This window comes from Gambusia affinis, linkage group LG08 (assembly GCF_019740435.1).
Source record: "Gambusia affinis linkage group LG08, SWU_Gaff_1.0, whole genome shotgun sequence".
NCBI lineage: Eukaryota > Metazoa > Chordata > Actinopteri > Cyprinodontiformes > Poeciliidae > Gambusia > Gambusia affinis.
The window spans coordinates 8677061-8698703 of NC_057875.1; the positions used below are offsets into that span (position 1 = coordinate 8677061).

The 21643-nt window shown below is 38.9% G+C and overlaps 1 protein-coding gene across 1 annotated transcript; it reads left to right on the top strand.

Moving 5' to 3' along the window:
- The first annotated feature begins 1376 nt into the window (after positions 1-1376).
- foxb1a (forkhead box B1a) lies at positions 1377-3640 on the top strand. Its single transcript, XM_044123793.1, has one exon. The coding sequence runs from the start codon at positions 1757-1759 to the stop codon at positions 2696-2698; it is 942 nt and encodes a 313-aa protein (XP_043979728.1). The 5' UTR covers positions 1377-1756; the 3' UTR covers positions 2699-3640.
- The last annotated feature ends 18003 nt before the right edge of the window (positions 3641-21643 follow it).

Here is a 21643-nt window from a genome sequence, read left to right on the forward strand (position 1 = left end):
GGGAGTGAATAAACTGTCCGCCCTGCGCACTGCATGTCAGAAGATGTTTGGCACTCGGCAGAGTGTGGTCATTATCCGCAGTGTTTGAGTTGAGGGCGACAAGGCCACTTCCTTTTGGATAAAACCTTTTCAGCGGAACATTAACGTGAAATGACAGGTGTTAAAAGCCGGTCTGCTGAAGTAAAACAGAAAAAAAAGCATAGCTTCATGGTTTTGGGTCAAACTCAACAAACAAATATAATTGCCCTAACTTAATTTGGGAAACATACGTTATTGCAATATTGTCCGTAATTTTTTTTCTATTTTTTTAAAGATGAATTGCTTTACATATTTGTCCTGACTGATGATTTCAGATCGTTAATCAGTCCGGAGGACGCTCCTCTGCAGGTTTCTGGGTAAAAGTAGAGAGCTCGGTGCTCCCCCGCAATGCGATTCTTGTCGTAATCCATCAGACTGGTGATGGGGTGCGCTGTGGGTTTATAGAGGCGGAGAAATTAGCATAAATTATGAGTAAATCTGGATGTGCGTGTGTGTGGTCCCCCGGCATTGCGAACCCTCCAAGCGTAAAAAGGTGGCCCTGCACGGCCAAAAAAAGCTTGAATAGAACTTGGTTGAAAATAGGCTTCCCCATTTCGGGGCTTTGCATTCATATAATTGACTTATGGATATTTTATACAGTTTTCGCCACACCATCCTCGAGGGTTTTATTTGCATTCCTGAAGTACTTTTTGAATCTTCTTTAACATAAGCACAATGGAGCTGATTGCCTCATGAAGTTTCAGTTTGAACAGCGCTGTTTTGCTTTGTGTTGATGTTTTTGAATTCTTCCTTCCCTCTGCTCTGGGTGAAATTAGCTGAGAAAAACTAATAGTCAACAAACTTACTCGTGGCAAATTATTTATTTTACAGTGTCTGCAACATAGACAATTTTATGGCAACTAAATGCATTTCCTAAACACTACATGCAATTTATTAAAAAAATGCACACTTTATTTCGCGTTTATTACAGCAAAATTGCAAAATGTAGTTTTCAATTTGAGTCTTAACATTCATCAACACACGAAAAAAACATGGGTTAATAAATAGAAATAATAACATACCAAATATGCCTAGTTTTAATTTAAATTCGGAGCGTTAAGTCCGCAGAAGAACGCATACCTTCACACACTGAGTGCCATCCGGTAACCGAGCCTCTTTCGCCCCCTTTTTCTGTCTTCAAATGGAAATGATTTCCATTGGCCCAAGGTGTCCGTGTAAATAGGTGTAAATGAAACCAGATTATGCCTTCCTTCCCAGCTCCCCTCCCGCCTCCCCCACCCCTCCCATGGCAATTGTCATGTGATAGCAAAGAGGTGGCACATTAATGGAGCGCCTCTACAGGGGTTCTTTTCTGCTCATGTCACTACATAAAACTATCAGATGGTTAGAGGAAGGCCATGGAGGCGCACGACAGCTAGTCTCTTCGAAGGGAAACCCCCAAATGAAGTCCGTTTCGCAACCTTGACGGGACAGACTGATACGCTTTTTCCGGAAAAGACGCTCCGTAAATGCGCACCGTCCATCTCCAGTGCGGAGGCGCTCAGAGACTGGCTTCTTTACGCGCACCGCAACTCCACTTTAGCCAAGACCGAAACTTTCCTCGTCCGTCGTTTGCGTGAGAAGAATCGAGTTTTCATCGAGGAAGCGAGGGAAGCTAAACTTTCTATTTTAACAGTCCCATTGTACTCATTTATTTTGTTTTTACGAAACATCGAGGATGCCTCGTCCGGGGAGAAACACGTACAGCGACCAGAAGCCACCTTACTCCTACATCTCTCTTACCGCCATGGCAATCCAGAGCTGTCCGGAGAAGATGCTGCCCCTCAGTGAAATTTACAAGTTTATCATGGATAGGTTCCCTTATTACAGAGAAAACACGCAGCGGTGGCAGAACTCTCTCCGACACAATCTGTCATTTAACGACTGTTTCATCAAAATCCCCCGGCGCCCTGACCAGCCGGGTAAGGGAAGCTTTTGGGCTCTGCACCCCAACTGCGGGGACATGTTCGAGAATGGAAGTTTTCTGAGGCGCCGCAAGAGATTCAAGGTGCTGGGAGCGTCAGACCACCTGGGCCCCACCAAGCAGTCAGATGCTGCGCATTACCTCCAGCAGCAAGCCAAGTTGAGACTGAGCGCACTCGCGGCCACAGGAACGCACCTTCCCCAGATGTCATCGTACAACCTCGGAGTATCCCAGTCGTCCACCTTCAAGCACCCGTTCGCCATAGAGAACATCATCGCCCGGGAGTACAAGGTCCCCGGCAGCTTGGCGTTCTCCACCATGCAGTCCATGTCCGCCGGGTACCCGTTGCACAACCAACTCACGACGGCCTGGCCCCACATGTACAACAGCAGCGTGATCGACACGGCGGCCCCGATCTCCATGACGAGCAGCGACTACAGTGCGTACGGGGTGCCCTTAAAGTCGCTGTGTCACGGGGGACAGTCCTTACCGGCCATCCCAGTGCCGATCAAGCCCACCCCGACCTCCATGACGGGCTTTTCCGCGCTTCCGCCCCACATCCCCGCGTTCCTATCAAACTCTCCACAGTCTCTGAGCCCGACCTCCCCACAGACAGCGACGAGCCAAAGCAGCCCGGCGACCCCGAGCGAGACTCTGACAAGCCCCTCCACGCTGCAGTCCGTGGCCGTGCACTGATCGCCCGAATTTGTCCAGGTTCCACTCCCCTTATTACCAAAACCCAAAGTTTATATTTTCTGCAGTCGGACACTACCAAGGCGAGTTGAGGTTGCATATCGACTTATTTGTGTATATGTGTTGAATGTGTCGCTTTAAATCGTAGTCCAGCACAGAACTGCACACGAACTATTGCTCTTGAACATATAAATTATTTGATAGTTCTATTTTTCAGTTTGTTGTGATATGTAAGTGTTGATGATGGGGGCCACAGGGTCGGGTGCTTTTTAGTTTGACAAGAACTCTGATTTGAACTTTTGCACCGTTTCCGTGGGACCACCATACTGTCAATAATATTGCAAAGGAAAAACTCCTTTTTGTTTGCTTTTAACGCTGGAATGATGGTTAAAGGTAATACCAAATAGGAGTAGTATTTAGGTCCGTTCATACACCATCCCTAAAAAAAAGATAAGACAGGAAGGTAAAAGTGAGTTACGAAATGTTTCCAAAAAAACTGAAAGATATAGATATTGTCGTCCTCAAAAATGCAAGATGTGAACATTTGTTGTAAAATGCACTTTTTTTTTAGTTTTACGTTTTAAATATCTATTTTACAGGAGGGAAAAAAATGTTCTGTGAAGCATTTAATTTAAAAGCCGTGGTGACCATGTTTATCAGGTGCTGTAAAATTTGTAATTTTTTAAGGTGAAGCATGCGTTCCTGAATTTGTACTGTTCCTGTTGGTGTTGTTATTGTTGTTGTTTTTGTCTTTTTGTTTCACTCAAATTCTAGTTATTTTCCCAGATTTGTTTTTTCTTCTTATTATTATTTTATTTTTGCAAGCATGCGTGCTTTGGAAAAGTGTGCAAACAGTCTCCGAATAATTGGGGGAAATGGTCATCAAATTATTTTCTCATTAAAAATGAAGTAAACAATCACAAATGTTTCTGAAGGTTTAATCCAAAAAAGCTAGAAATTATTATTATTATTATTATTATTATTATTATTATTATTATTATTATTATTATTATTATTATTATTATACAATTCAAATTGTAATTCTATTAAATTAATAATAATAATAATAATAATAATAATAATAATAATAATAATAATAATAATTGTGAAAAGCAGGAAAGCCTTTAGTTCGGTGAAGCTTGTGCAGTCGATTAGGATGCAGGGAGCTGAAACGATCTGCTCACGGCGCAGACAACCAGCCTCATTCATCAAGCCGAGCCAAACGCTGTTGGGTCTCACAACAAACATTTAAAAGACTTGCACGCAGCATGCAAATAAACATTTTTCTTTTGTAACTAATATCACCGAAGACGACTAAATACTTACATGAATGAATCTCCCCTTTTTGAACTTTAAATTTCGCATTACTCTTTTTTTCCGGGTATTTAATTCAACAGGTTAACAGATATGAAGACAAAAATATCAGCAACACCTTAACTGATATTATTTCAATTTTGAGAGATTTAAAATCGATTTCTATATTTACTGAAAAAAAGGGGAGGGGGCTTAAATAAGCAACAGGCTCTTTCGGAGCATTAAACAAATACATTAGAATTCCGTCACTTTATGCAATCCAGATCAAATAAAGGGTCTCGGGCCACTTCATTCGCCCTCATTCACTTGTATTGAAAGTGCAAAGAATTGTAAACTTCGACTGGGCCACCAATGTAGATTTAGCCTTTTTTTCAGCAAGACAAAAAGGCTGATTTTTTTTCTTCTTCCACAAAAACATTTCTGACTGGGGAACTAGGAAACGAGCTGCCGAGACCCTTTTGGAATTTAAATCCACCCCTCCCCCCGTGGACTGTTTGTACAACAGTGTTCTTTTTTTTACCCCCTCCTTTACTTTGTGCATTTGTGTTTGTACCATTAATTCTGACTCTGGATAAATAAATGCCCTCCTGATCCTATTTTTATTTATTTTTTTACAGCGTAGAAGTAAATCATTATGGAAATCTTTTCAGATTGTCGCTAGAATCGCAACGCAAAATACATTTTAAAATGCATCATTAATTGGCCACAAGAAAAACAATAATAGCTAAAAAAAAAATTGTCAGAAAAACACACAAAAAATTATTTTAATTTAATTTAGTGTAACATATATTCTTTAATTTTCGTTTTTCTTTAGTGACTTTATTTATTTATTTTTCTTGTAGGGAAAGAATGGTCTGTTGTGCAATAATAACCAAACATGTAAATAATAGCAAGTATCTATAAACTTTATTGTAAACTAATTCCTTCATTTCAACTGTAAAAAAAATAACTCGCAGGTTTCATCTAATTAAAAAATTACATTAATTCAAAATTTGCATATTTCATCTTAAAACAGGTTGTGGTTTATGCTTTAGGGAAAGAAACAACCCGAGGATATAAACAGAGTGCTTGTTTGTGCTGGTTTCAATGTTATTACCGATAAAAAAACAAACACAGATTAAACAGAATAAAATTATGCTAAAAGTGTAAAATCATTCAAATTACAATGCACAAATAAGGAAATAATTGATGAATGTTATTGAAATAAATAATGCAATAATAAAAAAAGCTTAAAAATGCAAATCCAAAATTTGTCCAATTTGTAAATTTGTAATTTATTTTTTAATTTTTTCCTCTCTTCCCTTGCTCTTTTTTTTTTTTTTTTTTTTTTTTTTTTTTTACCATTTCACACACTTCAGTCAACTGTATGAACGTAGCTGTACAAGGACTGCGCTGTCCTTGTTCTTTCAACTGTGTTCCACTTAGACAAAGAAGAAGGTCATCTCAGGCAGGGGATGAAATATAGACCACAAGCACAAAAAAAATGAAAGCCTGTGTTGTAGTTTAATTAAAATAATTCATTAAATGTGGGTCCAAGGTAATTAGTATATATAATTTATGATTTGCCTAATGCATGCAGGCACTGGCCTCTGCAATAAACTCAACTTAACCCCGAGTGAAGAACTGATGCGGACAGGGTACTGTTATTTACAGTGTGTTTACCGTTTGTCACGAGTAAGCAAGTGTCTCAGCAAACCCTGCCGCTACCTAGCTCCATTCTGTACACAAACAACTTCCACTTTATGTGTTTATCTCCAGGATTTATGTTCAGTCACAGGAGAGCCTGTCACATTTGTTGAGAGGTAAACAATATTGCCAATTGCCCCCTCTTTTCTTTTGGCATTTATGTCCACGTCGGCCGCATCCGGCTGGTCACTTTCACCAAAGATAGTTTCCTCTGCCTTCTTTGAGATGACAGAATGAGGACAAACACCACAAAGTGCAGCTCATCCTTTCGCTCTCTTTCCCACAGCAGCTTGTCAGCGCCAACTTCTAGAGGAAAAATAATCAGGAATAGACAAAACTTGCATTAATCATACTCTGCAAATGTGCCAATCCCAGACAAGCTCTTGACATTTTGAAACATGGCTTGTGGCTTTATTTTATCACATCATGTGAGCACTTTTCCTCTGCAAAAACAACACAGTAAAGCAAATATTTTCAGACGGAGCAGCGGACGATGGTAAACAGATTTACTTAAGTGGTAAACAGAGCAACCTGTGGGCTTCATTGATTAGTGGGAAGGAGACTATTTTCCCTGTAAGCCTCTAAATCCAGATTCAGCTAATCTCAAATAGATTATGACTTTTTGCAGTGAGAATAATATTTCAGCTTTCTCTTCAGATGTCACAGTGCACATCATCGTTATGGCACTAAAAGCTTAAATCATCAGTGATAATGTGTGGCTACCCAGGGTAAATAAACCGCCTGGCTGTGACTGAGGGCAAAGGGCAGGTATGGTGCGGGCAGCCAGAGGGAAAGAGACATGAAGGGAGGGAGGGTGCTGCTGCATCTACGACCGGCTCAGCCAAACACCCATGTGTGCATGAAATTAGAGTGTCAACATCTGATTCATGCTTCTGGGTGGTGACTGTGAAACAAATTATGTCAGCGGGTGGCAGCGGTGAAATTCCACTGAGCTGCGGCAAACAGTGTCCCCCCACGACGTTACAGCAGGCCGTAGATCGTGGTTTATAAAGTGGAGAGAAACTTTTTAGTGCTGTAAATTTGAACATATTTTAACCTACAAAAAAATTGGAGAGAATACATTTTCCACTCTGTCACTGTGCAGCAGACAGTGGACGTTTTTTTAAGTGCACTAAAAGATGTTGGTGTCACAAGAAAAAATTTGTAGTTCTGGGAGAGTGCGGCAGCAAATGTAAGAGTGTGTGGAGGAGACACATTTTTAACTTAACTGTTTGTAGATTCAAAGTTTTCAGGAGTGTGAACATTAGCTGTTTTCTGTTTGTTTAAATGTCAAGTGTCTGAGAAGGCAAAACATGTTATATGGGATGTACTTGGAATCTGTTGTTTCTGTCTCTGTAAATAAAGTTAAAGGTACTAATAATAATAATAATAAAAAACCTTATGTGATTTTCTTTTGCGGTTGACCAATGGCCTCAACTTCACCTTCACTATGCACACTGAATCTCTTGTTATTGCCTGAGTGTGAAAGTGTCGGGCAGGTTGAGACAAGGTAAAGGGCAGACATCTAACAGAAACCATTCATCTTGCCCCAGGCTTCAGTCCTGACACCTTCAACTTCCAGTATTTATATCTGATCAACACACAGTGCCTTGCAAAACAGTCATACCGCTTAAGCTTTGTAACATTTTATAACAACAGAAAGCAGTGCGTGACTGTGGAGCTAAAGGAAAATTAAATGAGTTCTCCTTTGCAGCGTCTGACAGGTTTTCCCACAGGATTGTCCTGTATTTATCTCCCTCTTTCCCATCATGTCTGACAAGGGTTCCTCTTTCTGCTGAAGTCACACATCACCACAGCATGGTGCTGCCACCTCTGCGTCAAACAGTTCTGCTTTTTGGTTCATCTGACAAGAGCATGCTTCATGAGCATATGTCCCTTACACGGCCTTTAGCCAAACTGGAACAGAACATTTTATGGCTTTCTTTCAAGATGTATCCCTTCCATCAAAGCCAGATATGGAGCATACGATTAATGCTTGTCCTGCTGGCAGATTCCTACACCTGAGCCCGTTGCTCCAGAATTTGGGCTTCTTGACTACTTCTCTGATTAATATACTGCACAGGTAGTCATCATAGTGGACACCCATGCCTTGGTAGCTTAGTTGTGTCATAATTTTCCATTTTCAGCTGATGAATTGAGCAGAGCTCTGTGATCATTAAAACTGGATATGTTGTTTTATATCCCAACACATTAGCCTTCTTCTCAACTTCATGTCTGACCTGTCTTGTCTCTGACCTGTTGGTTCTGATGATATTGTTTGTTCACCAATTTTCATTAGGTTTGGCTGAGTAATGGGGCTCATTACAAACAAATGGCAGATTTTAAAGTGCCCTATTTTTTATTGTTCTTTTTATTATATTATAATGCTATTCTCTCATCATTTTGAGAAATCTTTGGATTTCCTGTGCATAATAAGTTCTTAGTGACACAAACTGCCACCTATTTCCACAAAGCTCCTCCTTGGAGCTGCAGTGACTAGCCGAGCTTCCTTCACAGAACACCGCTACCTTGCGTCACAACCACTCAGTACCTCCAGACTAGCAGCAGCAGCATTTAACAAACACTTGCTGGAACTGTGGTTCTGCTGAGCTCATCACATGAACTATTTCTAAGTCTGATGCACCTAAGAATGACTGTAAACCCCATGATGGAGGAGCACTATTGTTGTCATTCACTAAAGATGGCGTGTCAGAATGAGTTGGAGCTTCTTAAAGAGACATAGGCCAATTTCTAAGTGTTAAATAGCAAAGCCAAAGAACTTTAAAATTATGTTTGATATATACCACATTTTTATAAGAACTTACGGTAACATAGTTACTTGATTGTGCTATAAAATGGCATGATATGCCAGGAAAGTACATAACTCTCACCCGTTAGCTGACTTTTATTTGTAAAATTGTTCAAAACCATAAATCACTTTCCTTTAACTTTACAATTATGCACCATTTAGTGAAAGTCTAAAACACAGAATACCATAAAAATGCATCAATTTATTATTGAGATATCCCAAAATTTTCACTCCTTTTGGGTGGGAAAATTTTCAAAAGGCATTTGCACGTCAGTAAAATTTGGGGAATGAATGACTTCAGCGTTGAGCTGAACCTCCTTACTGCTAATCATGTTTTTTTTGTTTGTTTTTCTTTTTACTAGACATTAACTTTTGTTTAATTAAAATGTAATATCTTGTTTTCAGTCTGACATGCCTGTGAAGGGTGTGAGAAGAGTATCAAAGGTGACTGCTCTGTTGCAGCTTGTCAGTTAAGTAAATGTGCTGAACTTAAACTATTTGACTTTCATTCATTCATTATATTTTCAAAGAATTGCCTCATGAGCAAACACTTGCTTATGCCTTACACTATTGTGAGAGTCTCATCCGAATGTCCAAATAAGTGACTTTAATAAAACTACTTACCAGTTTTCACACAGCAATGTTTTTGCTTGTCGAGTGCTTTAGCTGTCAGGTGTTAGAACAGTAACTGATTCTGTAGGTTTTAGCAGCCTTGTATTCCCACTTTTTGAACATGAGACAGCAACCTGATTCACCACCTTCTTTGGGATCTTATCGGACCCTCTCCAGCCATAAACTAACACTTGCAGTGGGACTTCAAAGGTGTGACGGGTAACAGAGGTGAGAAAAAGGGCCCGCATGCTCTCAGGGGCCTTCCAGAGATGAAATGGAGCTGATTAGCAGGAGTGTGCAGCAAAGCCCCCGTGGGGCAGCAGCTGGAAGAGAACTCCCCAAGGGACTGCGGAGACGTGTAAGTTTTGACAGTTCCCTTCTCTTCCCTCTGGACACCACGGGGTCAGGGCACCCTCAGAGGGGCCCGGGCTCCGCGCTGCATAGGAAGTCAGTGGTAATTGCCATTCAGCCGGTGGGACAGAAACAGAGACAACAGTAACTGGCAAAGAACACACAGCCCACTTCCTCTTTGTCTCCGTGTGTTTTAAAGAAGGATGCTATCTCCCCTCTAACAGAACAAAGCTGCAATAAAGTTTTCACAATCAAATCCAGAGTTGCTGAGAAGGAGCTGCTGAGGAGGAGCGAGCATCTAGGCGCAAGGAGCCCGTTGATGCTGTGCACTTGAAGCCCCCGAAAAAGCGCAGATGGAGCAGCTTGTTGCATGACAAGACCACATTGTTTTGTTAATGTAACTCCATTTGTCTTTGATCCAATCTCATGTTGTCATGGCCGGTGTGAAAATCCCTATTAAGAGCATGATCCAGCGCCATGCTCATTGTAATTGTGATAATCTGCTGCATTGAAATTCCACTTTGTTCCTTTTGTTTCTTTGTCACTGAGCACAATGCGAGGTTAATTAGCAGCCACTGGTAACCCCTGCATTCCTGGATACTCCTTCCCAGCTGAAGTACGTTCTTTGGTGGCAGACAGAGACCAAACACAAGGCCCTGAGCCGATTGTAAGCAAGCATGATACAAACCCGGCGCGCAGCTAATCCCTTTCAGACATCACCAACCGTAATTGTCTCTTAACATCATTAATTGCTCTTATCATTTCTTTACATGGTGTTTAAACACACAGAACTGGATTTGGAAGGAAATTAGAATATGTCAGCAGATAAGGTTGCTGTGATTATATTTGTCCAACATTAAACTGCTTTAATTAGAATATTTTTAATAGAATTCCAAGATGTCACATTGTAATTTTCTTTCTTCTGTGGTGCAGAGACTCTCAGTGCAGCACATTTATCTGCAATACTTCCCTTCCACCACTTCACATCTCCCATTCCCTGGTGGTCTAATTTATGTTAAGTCACAAACCTCCCCTATGGCTGTTTTGAAATGTTCAGAATGGTGACTGTGTGCTGCAGGTTTATGCCAGCCTCCACAATCCCCTGTGTAATTGTTCTCTCTGGGAAAAGCACATCTCAGTGAAACCATCTGCAAGTCCATGGGGCTGTTTCCCAAAGAATGAGTGGACTTCTTAGGGGGTACCACTGCAATCCAGCTTCTCTTGTGAAGCAAGTAATTAATTCAAATCTCAGGAAGTCAATAACTGGCCTGGATCAGAGGCGTGTAGCACACAACAGCCGATACCTCTTAACGTGCTCCCTGACTTCTACAGGAAGTTGGCAAAAAAATAAATAAATAAAACAAACAAACAAAAAAAAAACGGTTAGAAGGACATGCACACACTGTTAGAATGATAACACTGTGTACCCTTTATCAAATTATATGTTGCAGACTTCATCATCAATCTAATGGTCCTGGATGGCAAGTCAAAAACATGTGAGAATTTTATTTAGAATATTATTTTTAAAATGACAACAGTTCTGCTGATTCTTCAGGATGAAAGCTACAAGATGTTTATCTGAATATTATGCAAAAAGTTTCAACAAATGAGAACTCATGCAGATAGATTTTTCATACATAGCAAAATAGATTATTTTGATTCACAACACTGATAAATCCTTGAGCGAAGTAGCTCTATCATTGTTACACTGATCATTGAATTAACTCGTCTTAAAAAAAGTAGACAAGCATTAGTATAAATCAAAAAAAAAAAAATTGAACAGGTTCTCTGAAGACATTGTCACAATGTCCTTCTGCATTCACAGAAGAATCCATCATGACTTGGAATCAAAATCTGGCTCAGACATGTACGGTATGTTTGAAGCCTGTGCAACTCAAAAGCAATTCATATGCTTCAAAATGTAGGTAAATGTTTTTAAGTCAGGATATCAACTCAATTGTTGATGATAGCGCTGATAGCACTACTTGTCAATAAATTTCCTTGTGTTTCTAAAAAAAAAATCATAAAAGCTTTTCTTATCAAGTTCAGCTTTTCCAAATTATCCACAGGGTAGACCCAGTTTAGGTCGAAATTTTAGTGATGATGAACAGAAAACATGGAGTTCTCTTCATTTGTTGCTTTTTTGGCTCTCATTACATTCATTAACCAAAGCACAGAATGATGAAATGCGATGAAAGAGCCAGGCCAGCACTTTCATAAACCTCAAATGAACATCACTTTCTGGCTTGCTGCCTCCATCTTACTTTTCTGTGAGTTATACAGAGCAGTAGATAAGAGGAGTGAGAGCCTGTTTCTTGAATACGACTTGCTTTGTTTTACTGACTTTTTGGATTTAGAGCAGAACTTGAAGATATTGGCCTACCTCACCCCATATCACTGCTTCAGACTTGAAATCTAACTTTGGGCTTTTGCCAGAACAATACAGGTGCTGTCAGATGGAGGTCAGTGGTAGAGATAGGCTCGATATAACGTCTTGCTTAAGTATTTTTACCACACATCACATTTTCTCCCCTTATAAGAATAAATTAGTATATGCTTATGAAGTGAAACAACAATGATACATAGTTTTACAGTTATTTACAAACAAAAGCATCAAACATCAGCATATTTACCCCCATTTACTCTGACAACCTTATGTAAAATCCAAATACCTTTAAACGGGATTTGATTACAAAACATTAAATTTGTGTCTGTGTGTAACTATAGAGAACATTAATGAGGGCAAAAGAAGGATTAGTTAGAGAAGTAGTCAAGAGACTTGTTGTAACTCTGGAGGAGCTGCACACTAGCTCTGGTGGAGAAATTCTATTGACAGGACAGCCATTAGTGTTGCAGTACAAGCTCACTTTATAGAATAATATTATGGGCATGTTTTTGAAGAACGTCCTAAGAAGTCCTATTTGCAGTTTGCCATAGGCCACAATTAAAAACCACAAAATATGGGGTAAACAAGTCGGATGAGGCCAAAATAGATTTTTTTAACTATGAGCAAAAAGCACAGTCCCCAGCATAATAAACAGGAATGGCAGTGTCATGCTGTGGGAGTGTTGCTCAGGCTTCATTGGGAAATAGTTGATACAGAATAGTTGTTGACACATAATAGCATAATAGCAAAACCTGTTAGAGGCTTACATGGAAGTGAGACTCGGGTGAAACTTAATCTTCTAGTGGGACTATTACCCTAAACACACAGCCAGATCCAAGTCTATTCATGTGTTACAATGGCGCAATCAAAATTCTGTTCTAATTCTAGAAGGGAATCTATGGCAAGACTTGAAAATTAAGTCAAGTCTTAATACAAAAGATGCATCTTTTGTATTAAGACTTGACTTAATTTGTACATTTTTAGATGCAAATCTAAAAAGTGTATATACCACACCTTTTAGATTTGTATTTGCAAATAAAACCTAAAAGCCTTTTATACTTTACTTTATAGCGGTAAGACACTTTGTGGCACTCCATCATTCTGAACCCTAATAAAACACATAATAGCATGTTGTTTCCACATGACAAAATGCTCAACAGTTCAAGAGGTACTAACATTTTATGCAGAGCACAGTACAGTGCGGTTTGAAAGTTTCTCATAAAACTTCTCGATGCACTTCTTCTCCCGACGGGGCGGGAGCTGAGGCTAAACGCCTTGCTGTGCTGCTCCCCACGGCTAATTATTATCCAACCCAATCGAGGAAGCTACTGCTGCGCTCCCAGCCTCTTTCTCTCACAACAAGTGTAAATAAGGATCTAAATAACAAACAGAGGCATGCAAGCCTGTGTGTCACAGAGAGCTTCACAGGGCTCAGCCTTAGCCGTGCACCGGCCACCTTAATGACTCTCTCAAAGGGAGCGTGCAACGGCTGGCTAATTTCTTTTCTCTGGCATCATTAGATGGCACTGTAGCAGACAAATGAAAGGCAGGGACCACTGAGCAGATTATTGGCATACATCTTTTAAAGAATTTCACTTATATTTATGAAAAATAAACAATTTGACATTAAATTAAGAAGTCTTAGCACGATTACTTGTTTTTAGATAACCAAATCCTTTGGACTTTGCAGGTACATGGTTTTCTTGTAATAGAGTGTTTGGTAAACTGATAGATCAGTGTCAAATTTATAGCTTTTTTGTACTGCAGCCCTTACAGATTGTGTTTGACATGTCCAAAGGACAGATTTGTTAACATTAGCTCTCGACAACACCTGCTTTCCCTTTGCATCTGATATTTTTAGGCTGTGTTTGAAAACCTCAACGGTTTCATCCGAGTCTGACTTCACTTGACCTTTGGCGTAGTGAGGAGTTCTTCTTCTTGCTGCATGAAGTGTGTGTTGTGCAGCCTTATTAAGGGCCCTCGAGCATATCAGCAAGTTATGAGTCCTGCCTCCTTCTGGCATCCTCCTTGGTTGGTTGAGAGCATTGTGCTGGGCTGGAAAAGGGCTCGCCCTCACGGCCACAAATCAGCCTCGACAATCTTCAAAGGATGGGCTTCTCCGTGTGATTTACAGCCCCCACAGAGACAAAGTTAGGCACAGCCACTGTCTCTGCACCTGGGCCTTTATCAAGCAAGCCAGGATGAGCTCTTTGCAGAAGACATTCAAATGTACAAGGAGCAGATTAGGCTGACTCAATCTTCTTTTGCCTGAAGAGAGAAGGAGAGGTGGGGGGAGAAAGAGTACTGACTGACTTCAAAAAGATCCCCCACCCCCCTCCATCTCCTTTTGCTTCTTGAATGAGTGAATGGGTTTGGGAATAAAAACAGCCTTGTGTATTCAAAGTGCTAATTCACAACTTATTCCTCTAATACACTCATGAAGGACTTTTAATTGTGTTAGTTCGCATTCCAAAGACATGTTTGTAGCTTTTAATTGGAGGTTTCTTTGAAATCATTCAGATGTATGACTTGTAGGGCCAGCTTAAACAGTTCTTATGTGCTCAGCTTGGAGGCTGCTTCGTCGCTTTTTATTCCCATGCCTGGGTGGCGCTCAAATATTTACTGTCAGGGTAAAAAGTGGCCTAAAACTATGTAAACGTCAATCTCTGTTGCAGCATTGGAGTTATTCTCTTTCCTAATGTGTAAGCCTAAATGGTCTTTGCTCACAACTGAAAACAAATAGCTGCATTTAAGTAAAAACAAAAAATAAGACAAATGAGTGCCTTGTTGGAGGATGTATACCACTTTAACTTTTTATTTTAGGGCTGTCAGAATACAAATTCTAACACAAATGCAAGTTGCATGTTTTAGATTTTAATTTACTAAAAAAAACAAAAATATATATCATTATCCTTTCATTTCACAGTTATGCAACACTTTGTGTTGGTCTATATATTCAAGTCCCAATAAAATTAATTGACGTTTATGGTACTAACATGACAAAGTACGGAAATATTCACAGGACGTTAATAATAAGATTGATTATAGCATTTTCTAAAAGTGCAATAAGCATGAAAAACGTGAATATTATTTTATTGACAATATTAGGAGAGACTGGTTGCATTTTGGAGACTTTGGCATGGTTTATTTGTAAGAAAGGAAGATGGCAGTGCTAATGTGTTTATGTATACAGTGGTGGATTTTTTTTTGCAGAACAAAAGAAGGGAAGTGGAATCTTGGAGGTGGACAAGCAACAACATACCTACCTGTCAAACTCTATGTATGTCGAAAGTGTTAAATCGTATTTGGCAACCTTTCCAAGTCTCAGTTACTGCTTTAAAAAAAACACTTCTTTCTCCTTGAATGAATTCTTTCTGAGTCCATTCTGCCTTCCTCTCCTGAATCATCCTTTAATCCGGAGGGGAAAAGAGCCACAGAACTGGCTGTCAATTAATGCTCTCTGTGCCAGAACTCTTAGCTTTAAATAAAGTCAGTGTAGCATGAATCTAATTCTTGTGGATGTAAGCTTGGGACGGTGACTGTTGCGTCTGCAGAAGCAGTCCTCCTCCTTCTGGATACAAAAAAAGGGAAAAGAAAAAGCCATCCGTGGAAATGCCTGGCGACTGCACAGCTACCCACAATAAAAGGACCACCCACTTGGGGCTGAGAGGGGATTTGAAACAGCCTGACCAGACCTTTCCGATGCTGTTTGAGCTCTTCCAATTGTGTCACTTTTACCATTATTTCATAGATTTATGAAAACATGGTTCATGTGTTTTTACATACAGCTGAAAAAAAAATAGAAGTAAAGATTTTGAACCAGAAGCTTTGAAAAATAAACTGCATAGTCAATTACTTGATATGGATGGAATTACGTTGGCCTCTGATAATAAAATAAAGTGTTATGTTGGACGAGGACATGTCATTTAATTTCAATATTAAACAGGTTTATAGGATTTCCCTTGTATCATTTTGGAATATTTCCAAAAGTAAAAATATTCTGTCCTGGAGAGAAGGTGAAAAGCTAGCCCACATAATTGGTTTTTCGAGGCTGGGCTGTTGTAATTAACTACTACTAAAAAGTCCTAACAGAGCACTTTGCTCTCAGACTTCAGGTTAACTGTTGGCTCCTACAATTTCAAAAAAATAGAATGGGAGACAGATCCTTTAGAGATTGGGCTTCTCCTGTTGAACCAGCTTCCAGTTTCAATCTATGAGTAAGACACCTTGTCTATTTTTAAGATTAGAACTTTCCTTTTTGATAAAGCATATAGTTACACTGGCTCAGGTGAGGTAAGGTTCTAAAGTATTCTTTCATACATGAATCTTCAATTCACTCTCATGCTTAGATTTTTCCCATGATTTTCAATTGGATTCAAGTTGGGTGAATCACACTTTATTTTCTTTCTATATAACCAATTGAGAGTTCTAATTTTGCTTTCATCTGATCTCATCTAAAGGTCCTGCCTCAAACTTTAAACAAGATTCAACATGTTTTTTTCTTCAGCAGTGGAGGTTTGTGCAGTAATTGCAGTGGTGATTCCAGTTCAGCACGTTGCTTTTTGTCTTTATCAGAAATCTTTACTTGAAGGTGTTTATGATGATCAGAGTCCCTTCACTGGTTGACAGCTCTTTGGATTAATTGTTTTACTCGGAACAACAGTGTGGCTGAAGTGTTAAGAAATGTAGAAAAAAGCCTGTCACTAACGTCGTCAGTTTTAACAAGTAGGTTTTCAAACTCTTAAGAAAGTTGTTTGTTCTCCTATTGTTACATGTTTGTGTAATATCTTAGTAGCGAGAAACCTTTTTGCAGTCTACCAGATAGGACCAGATTAGTTGATATTAATTTGCTCCAAATTAGTATCAGGACAGTTTTCTTAACACTGACAAATTTCAACTGGTTTCTTGGCTTTCTAAGCCTGTCAGATCCTTCTTTTCTTTATGTGTTTATCTCTTATTTCCTGGGGAATTCCACATTATGATACATAATTTGTTTATTTATTTGTTTTGAGTTCTTTTGTATGTGTCAGTTACTTCAATTGTTTTTTGAGATGTGATGGAATTTCAAATCAATAGCCCCACCTAAAATATATTTGACTTTAACATTGATCTGTTCACTACTTTGTCCTCTGCAGGACAGTATTGCAGTATTGCGTCTCTTTTAAATTATAGATATTTTTCAAAGCAGAGAACTTTATTAAATTATTAAATAATAATTAGTGATTATTATATGTCAACAATAATTGATCAAAAGTAATTAAAAGTTTTAACCCTGAAGCCAATTTTTAGATTAGTGTTCCTGGTTACAATTTTGGTGTATTAGACACACACACACACACACACACACACACACACGCACACAAAACATTGTCAGCGCCTCACTCACTTTGCTTTTGCCAGTGTTTTTTTCTTTCTTTTTTTTTTTCAATGAGGTCTTGTATATTTGGATTTCCCGCTCCACTGCTCCACCCCAACATGTTCATTTCCAAATGCCCATCTCCATTTACAACCTGTTTTTATCAACTTTTCTCACAAAGCACAACAAAACAGAGGGAGGAGATCCTCGCCGTCAGTTGGGACTCGGGAAAGCAGGGTGGGGGGAGGCCAACAGAGCCACGAACATTGTCCATGAACTTCTCCTCATCTCCATTCCCCAGTGTTATAGACAAACAGCCCTTTTCCATATGCAGAGGATGGGGTCACGGCTTTAACAGGAGAAGGAATGCTTTGGGGAGAAAATATTGTTCAGCAATGACACAGAAGTAATTTGGGTCTCGCTGAGTGATTTCATCAGCGCCTTTTGTTGCCTCAAAGTGTTTGACCCAGAGGTCTCTGTCAGTCCTGTTGTTAATAGGAGCAGGAGCAGAGTGACAGCCCCAAAAAGTAAAACATTTTACTACTAATAGTTGGCCTCCAGAGGCTTAGGCATAAATATTTAAGCTACTCTCCCTTGTCCCAAATACTAGGGGGTCTCCATGGTGCATTTATTTATAATAAAACACAACAACAAAAAATCACACACACATATATATATATATATATATATATATATATATATATATATATATATATAGATATAGATATATATATATATATATGTATATATATATATATATATATATATATATATATATATATATATATATATAGATATAGATATATAGATGTAACTGCAAAAGCTTTTTGGTGTGATTTGCAAGCGTGTGTGTGCATGTTTTTATTGCGTACAAAAATATTTAGCAATTTTAACTGCAGTCACCTAGCCACCTATATCTGTCCAAGCAAAGACATAAACTCTTTTTTTTTAAAACACTCCACTCCAGACTTCCCTTTGCACAGTAGCAGCTTTGGCCTTCCACTTAAAGTAAACTTCATTAAAAGGGCTGCACGGCGTGTGAAGGTGGTCTGACGTGCCCTGAATGATGGTCTCGGCAAACAAAGCTGCTACACAAGCCATCGAATTATCTCTGTCAAACTTTGGCGTAATCTGAGCTGATCCTCTTAAAAATATTTAAATGAAAACATTTGCACATCAATGGGGCTCCATGGCAACCCTGTGTGTATTCTTTCTCCGGGGGTGCCTCTTTAACAGCCCGCTTTAGAAACGCACATCTCCTCTGTTGTGTTGACAAACAACAAAACAAACAATATTAAATGGAGGAGCTGACGTTTTTCCCTTTTTTTCCACATCATTGATGGATAGAGGAATGTGAAAGGCTTGAGGAACCCATGGTGAATGAATGCTTGAGTTTGAGACGCTGGTAATTCTATGATCGGTGCTCGGGAGGTGTCGTTATACATGGACTATAAACTAGAGAGAGGGGCATTTTGAAGGTTGTGAGAGTGAATCCAACTTAGAAGCCTTCATAAGTATTCACTGAGCTGCCTCATCAGTGTTTTATAGCTGCATATTATTGCTCTGTGTGTGTGAGTAGAACCCCTCCCTCTAGTGGCAAAAAATAAATCTGCCTTTTTGGATATTAAAAACATCCTCTCCCTGCTAAGATTTGGCTTCCTGGCTTTCCTGAATACATTACATAAACGTTGCAGCAAAAATGTGATTATGTTTGGGAAAATAATAGAGCGTCTGTTTTGCTTCCTCTTGCATGCTGGGAAAAGGGCAATGTATTAATATAGCTTGTGGCTTAATTGGGTTTCGGATGGTAAATTAATTAATTTGTGGCTAATAGGCACAAACATGAGAAAACAAACTTCTTTACTTTAAGCTGCTGCTTGTACGTGCATCTAAGTAAGTAATGTAAATTATGCAGATTGTGTTGATTATTCTGACAAAGAGGTCTGTGTAGGAATTGAATTAAAGATCAAAACTTCCTGGCGTTTTATCAGTTGTTCACATCCATAAAAACAGATGCAGTTGGGGGTTATCTGTCTGTTTTGCTCTAACAAATAGGATTTAGGAATTAATGAAACTGGTCTTTTATGAGTCGGAAAAGTTGCATTGACTTTACAGTGCAAACAATACAACACTAATGCAACTGTGGTATTCACAGCTAAGTGCTAAAGAATTAACGTGAGATATTACCAGCAGCTTTCATTTGCAAGAATGACAGTACCAGTACTGGGGCTCACATGATGCGGGGCTTATTTTAAAAGCTAATTATATTTCCCTGTCCTTTAAATCTGCTCTTTTATCTGCAGCTTTCCCAGAAGATACTGGATCTCTGATGCAATACATAAAAAAGATACGAGGCGCTGCACGGCCTTGTAACTCTACTGCAATTCACGCCTGCAAACTGATAGCTCACAGAAACAGATGCAACCCCCCCCCAGTCCTCGGCATTAAATATGCTTTAATCAGCAGAACATCAATTAAGAAGTTGGAAATGAAATGTCACCTTGGTGTTTCAAGGGAAAGTTTCTCCCCTCAAGCTTTCATTTGGAAAATTTAGAAATTCTTTCTTATGGTAATTTTCTGATTGCACTGTGTGCTGAGAGGGTTTTAATTTTACTGTGGGGTGTTAATTATATTTATGAAAGTTTCTAAACTCAACAGAGGCAGTGGATCCAGTAGCTGCAGCAGAAAATTTCAAGTCAATTATGCATTTAGAGAGTTCATATTTAAATGACTGAACATTGACACTGATATATTAACACCACCAAAAATAAACAGGACTGGGAGGAGCAAGTCACTTGATTGACATCTCAATATAGCTTAACATTATCATTTAAAATCACACACTTTAAAGTCTAAAAGCCTTTTATTTAAGCTCCAAATAAACATTAGAGTAAAGTATTGTTACTTCCATGGTGGAAAGGAGGCATGATTTGCATTTTGTTCTTCCGAAAAATATGCTGCTGCTTGCTTCTAAAACTAGCTACAATGTGGATAATCTATACAAGAATAACATTAACATTTATTAAAAAGCATGGAAACTCTGAGAGGACTTGAATAGCAACTTATTTTCTTGACATTATATTGGGAAAACAACTTATCTAATCTGACTCGTCTGTCACATGAAACACAGCTAAATTTCATTTGAATGTGGTATTTATTTCTTTATCTCAAAAAAATTGACTAAGTATGTTAACATCTCAAGAAAACTGATATTATTTTCATAGTTCTTCAACTTAAAAGTTATTTCAATATCCAAATTAAATACAACCGAGGTCTCCTAATTTGAAGTTTAGGAGGTTATACCAATGCACATTAGTGTTTAAGTTATTGTTATGGCAAGACATTTTTTATACTGCACATTTCAACAATAACGCAGTTCAAAATCTTTTACAAGATAAAAACAATTTTAAAAAAAGGAGAATAAATTGTACTGGCTTGATAAAATATAAATTACAGATTCAGATTTCATCTTAGCACTGATGTTGAAGTATGAAAGTATTAACAACTCATATTTGCATCACAGGTTGTCCATTTAGATATTGAGATAACATTATCTTCATCTCAAAATAATAAACCACTAAATAACAAAATCCTGATCTTTAAGAAATCACATCAAAACTAATTATTTCAGATGGTGCATTTTAGGAAAGTACTAATTCTGTGAATATAAAAACATTTTTCTTAGCTTATAACTGAAATGAGTTTCTCTTTCAACTTCACCAGATGCTGTGTGATACTATTTGTGACTTCATATGGACAAAATATAATGCAAGCTTCACATATCCCAAGGCAGGTTGGCGCAGAGTATATATCAGCTGTGTCCCACACCGGTGATAACTCTCAGAAGTTAAACATCCATAAAAGGCTTGAGAACTCTGACCTTCACAATCTAACTAAGCAAGAGGAGCCAATGATGTGGAACAGACCCGTCGCAGCGCTCACAAGATGATAAACTATGCTCCAGCTTTGCTAAAAAATAACTGTATGTCTTCGATGACATATATAGCGCCAGCATTTCAATAAGATCCCAATTTATTTTGCACTAAAATGGTTTATTGTCGGCTATAAAGCATATGCAGCAAGAGGTGGAAGGACGAGGCAGCTTCAGTGCAGCGAGAGTCTCTCAAAGGCACATTGTTCTCCGCGCAGCTCAAGAGCACATCTCAGTGATGTGTCTCAGCTGCTCGAGAAGGCCGTAAAACCTATCAAAACTTATAAAGCTTATCATTAGTCTGCCTCTTGTCACTCATTCCTGGCTGTTTTTGTTTCTTGGCTTTCAACAAACTTATGAAAAACTTCTAAGATGAGTGGGATTTTTGGAACAACACAAGAAAGTGATTATTTCATCTCATGTATAACAACCCACCACCTACATGCACAGCACGCACACAAATTTAAATTCCTTGAATTTGCAGACTTTGAGCCTTCAGAGCA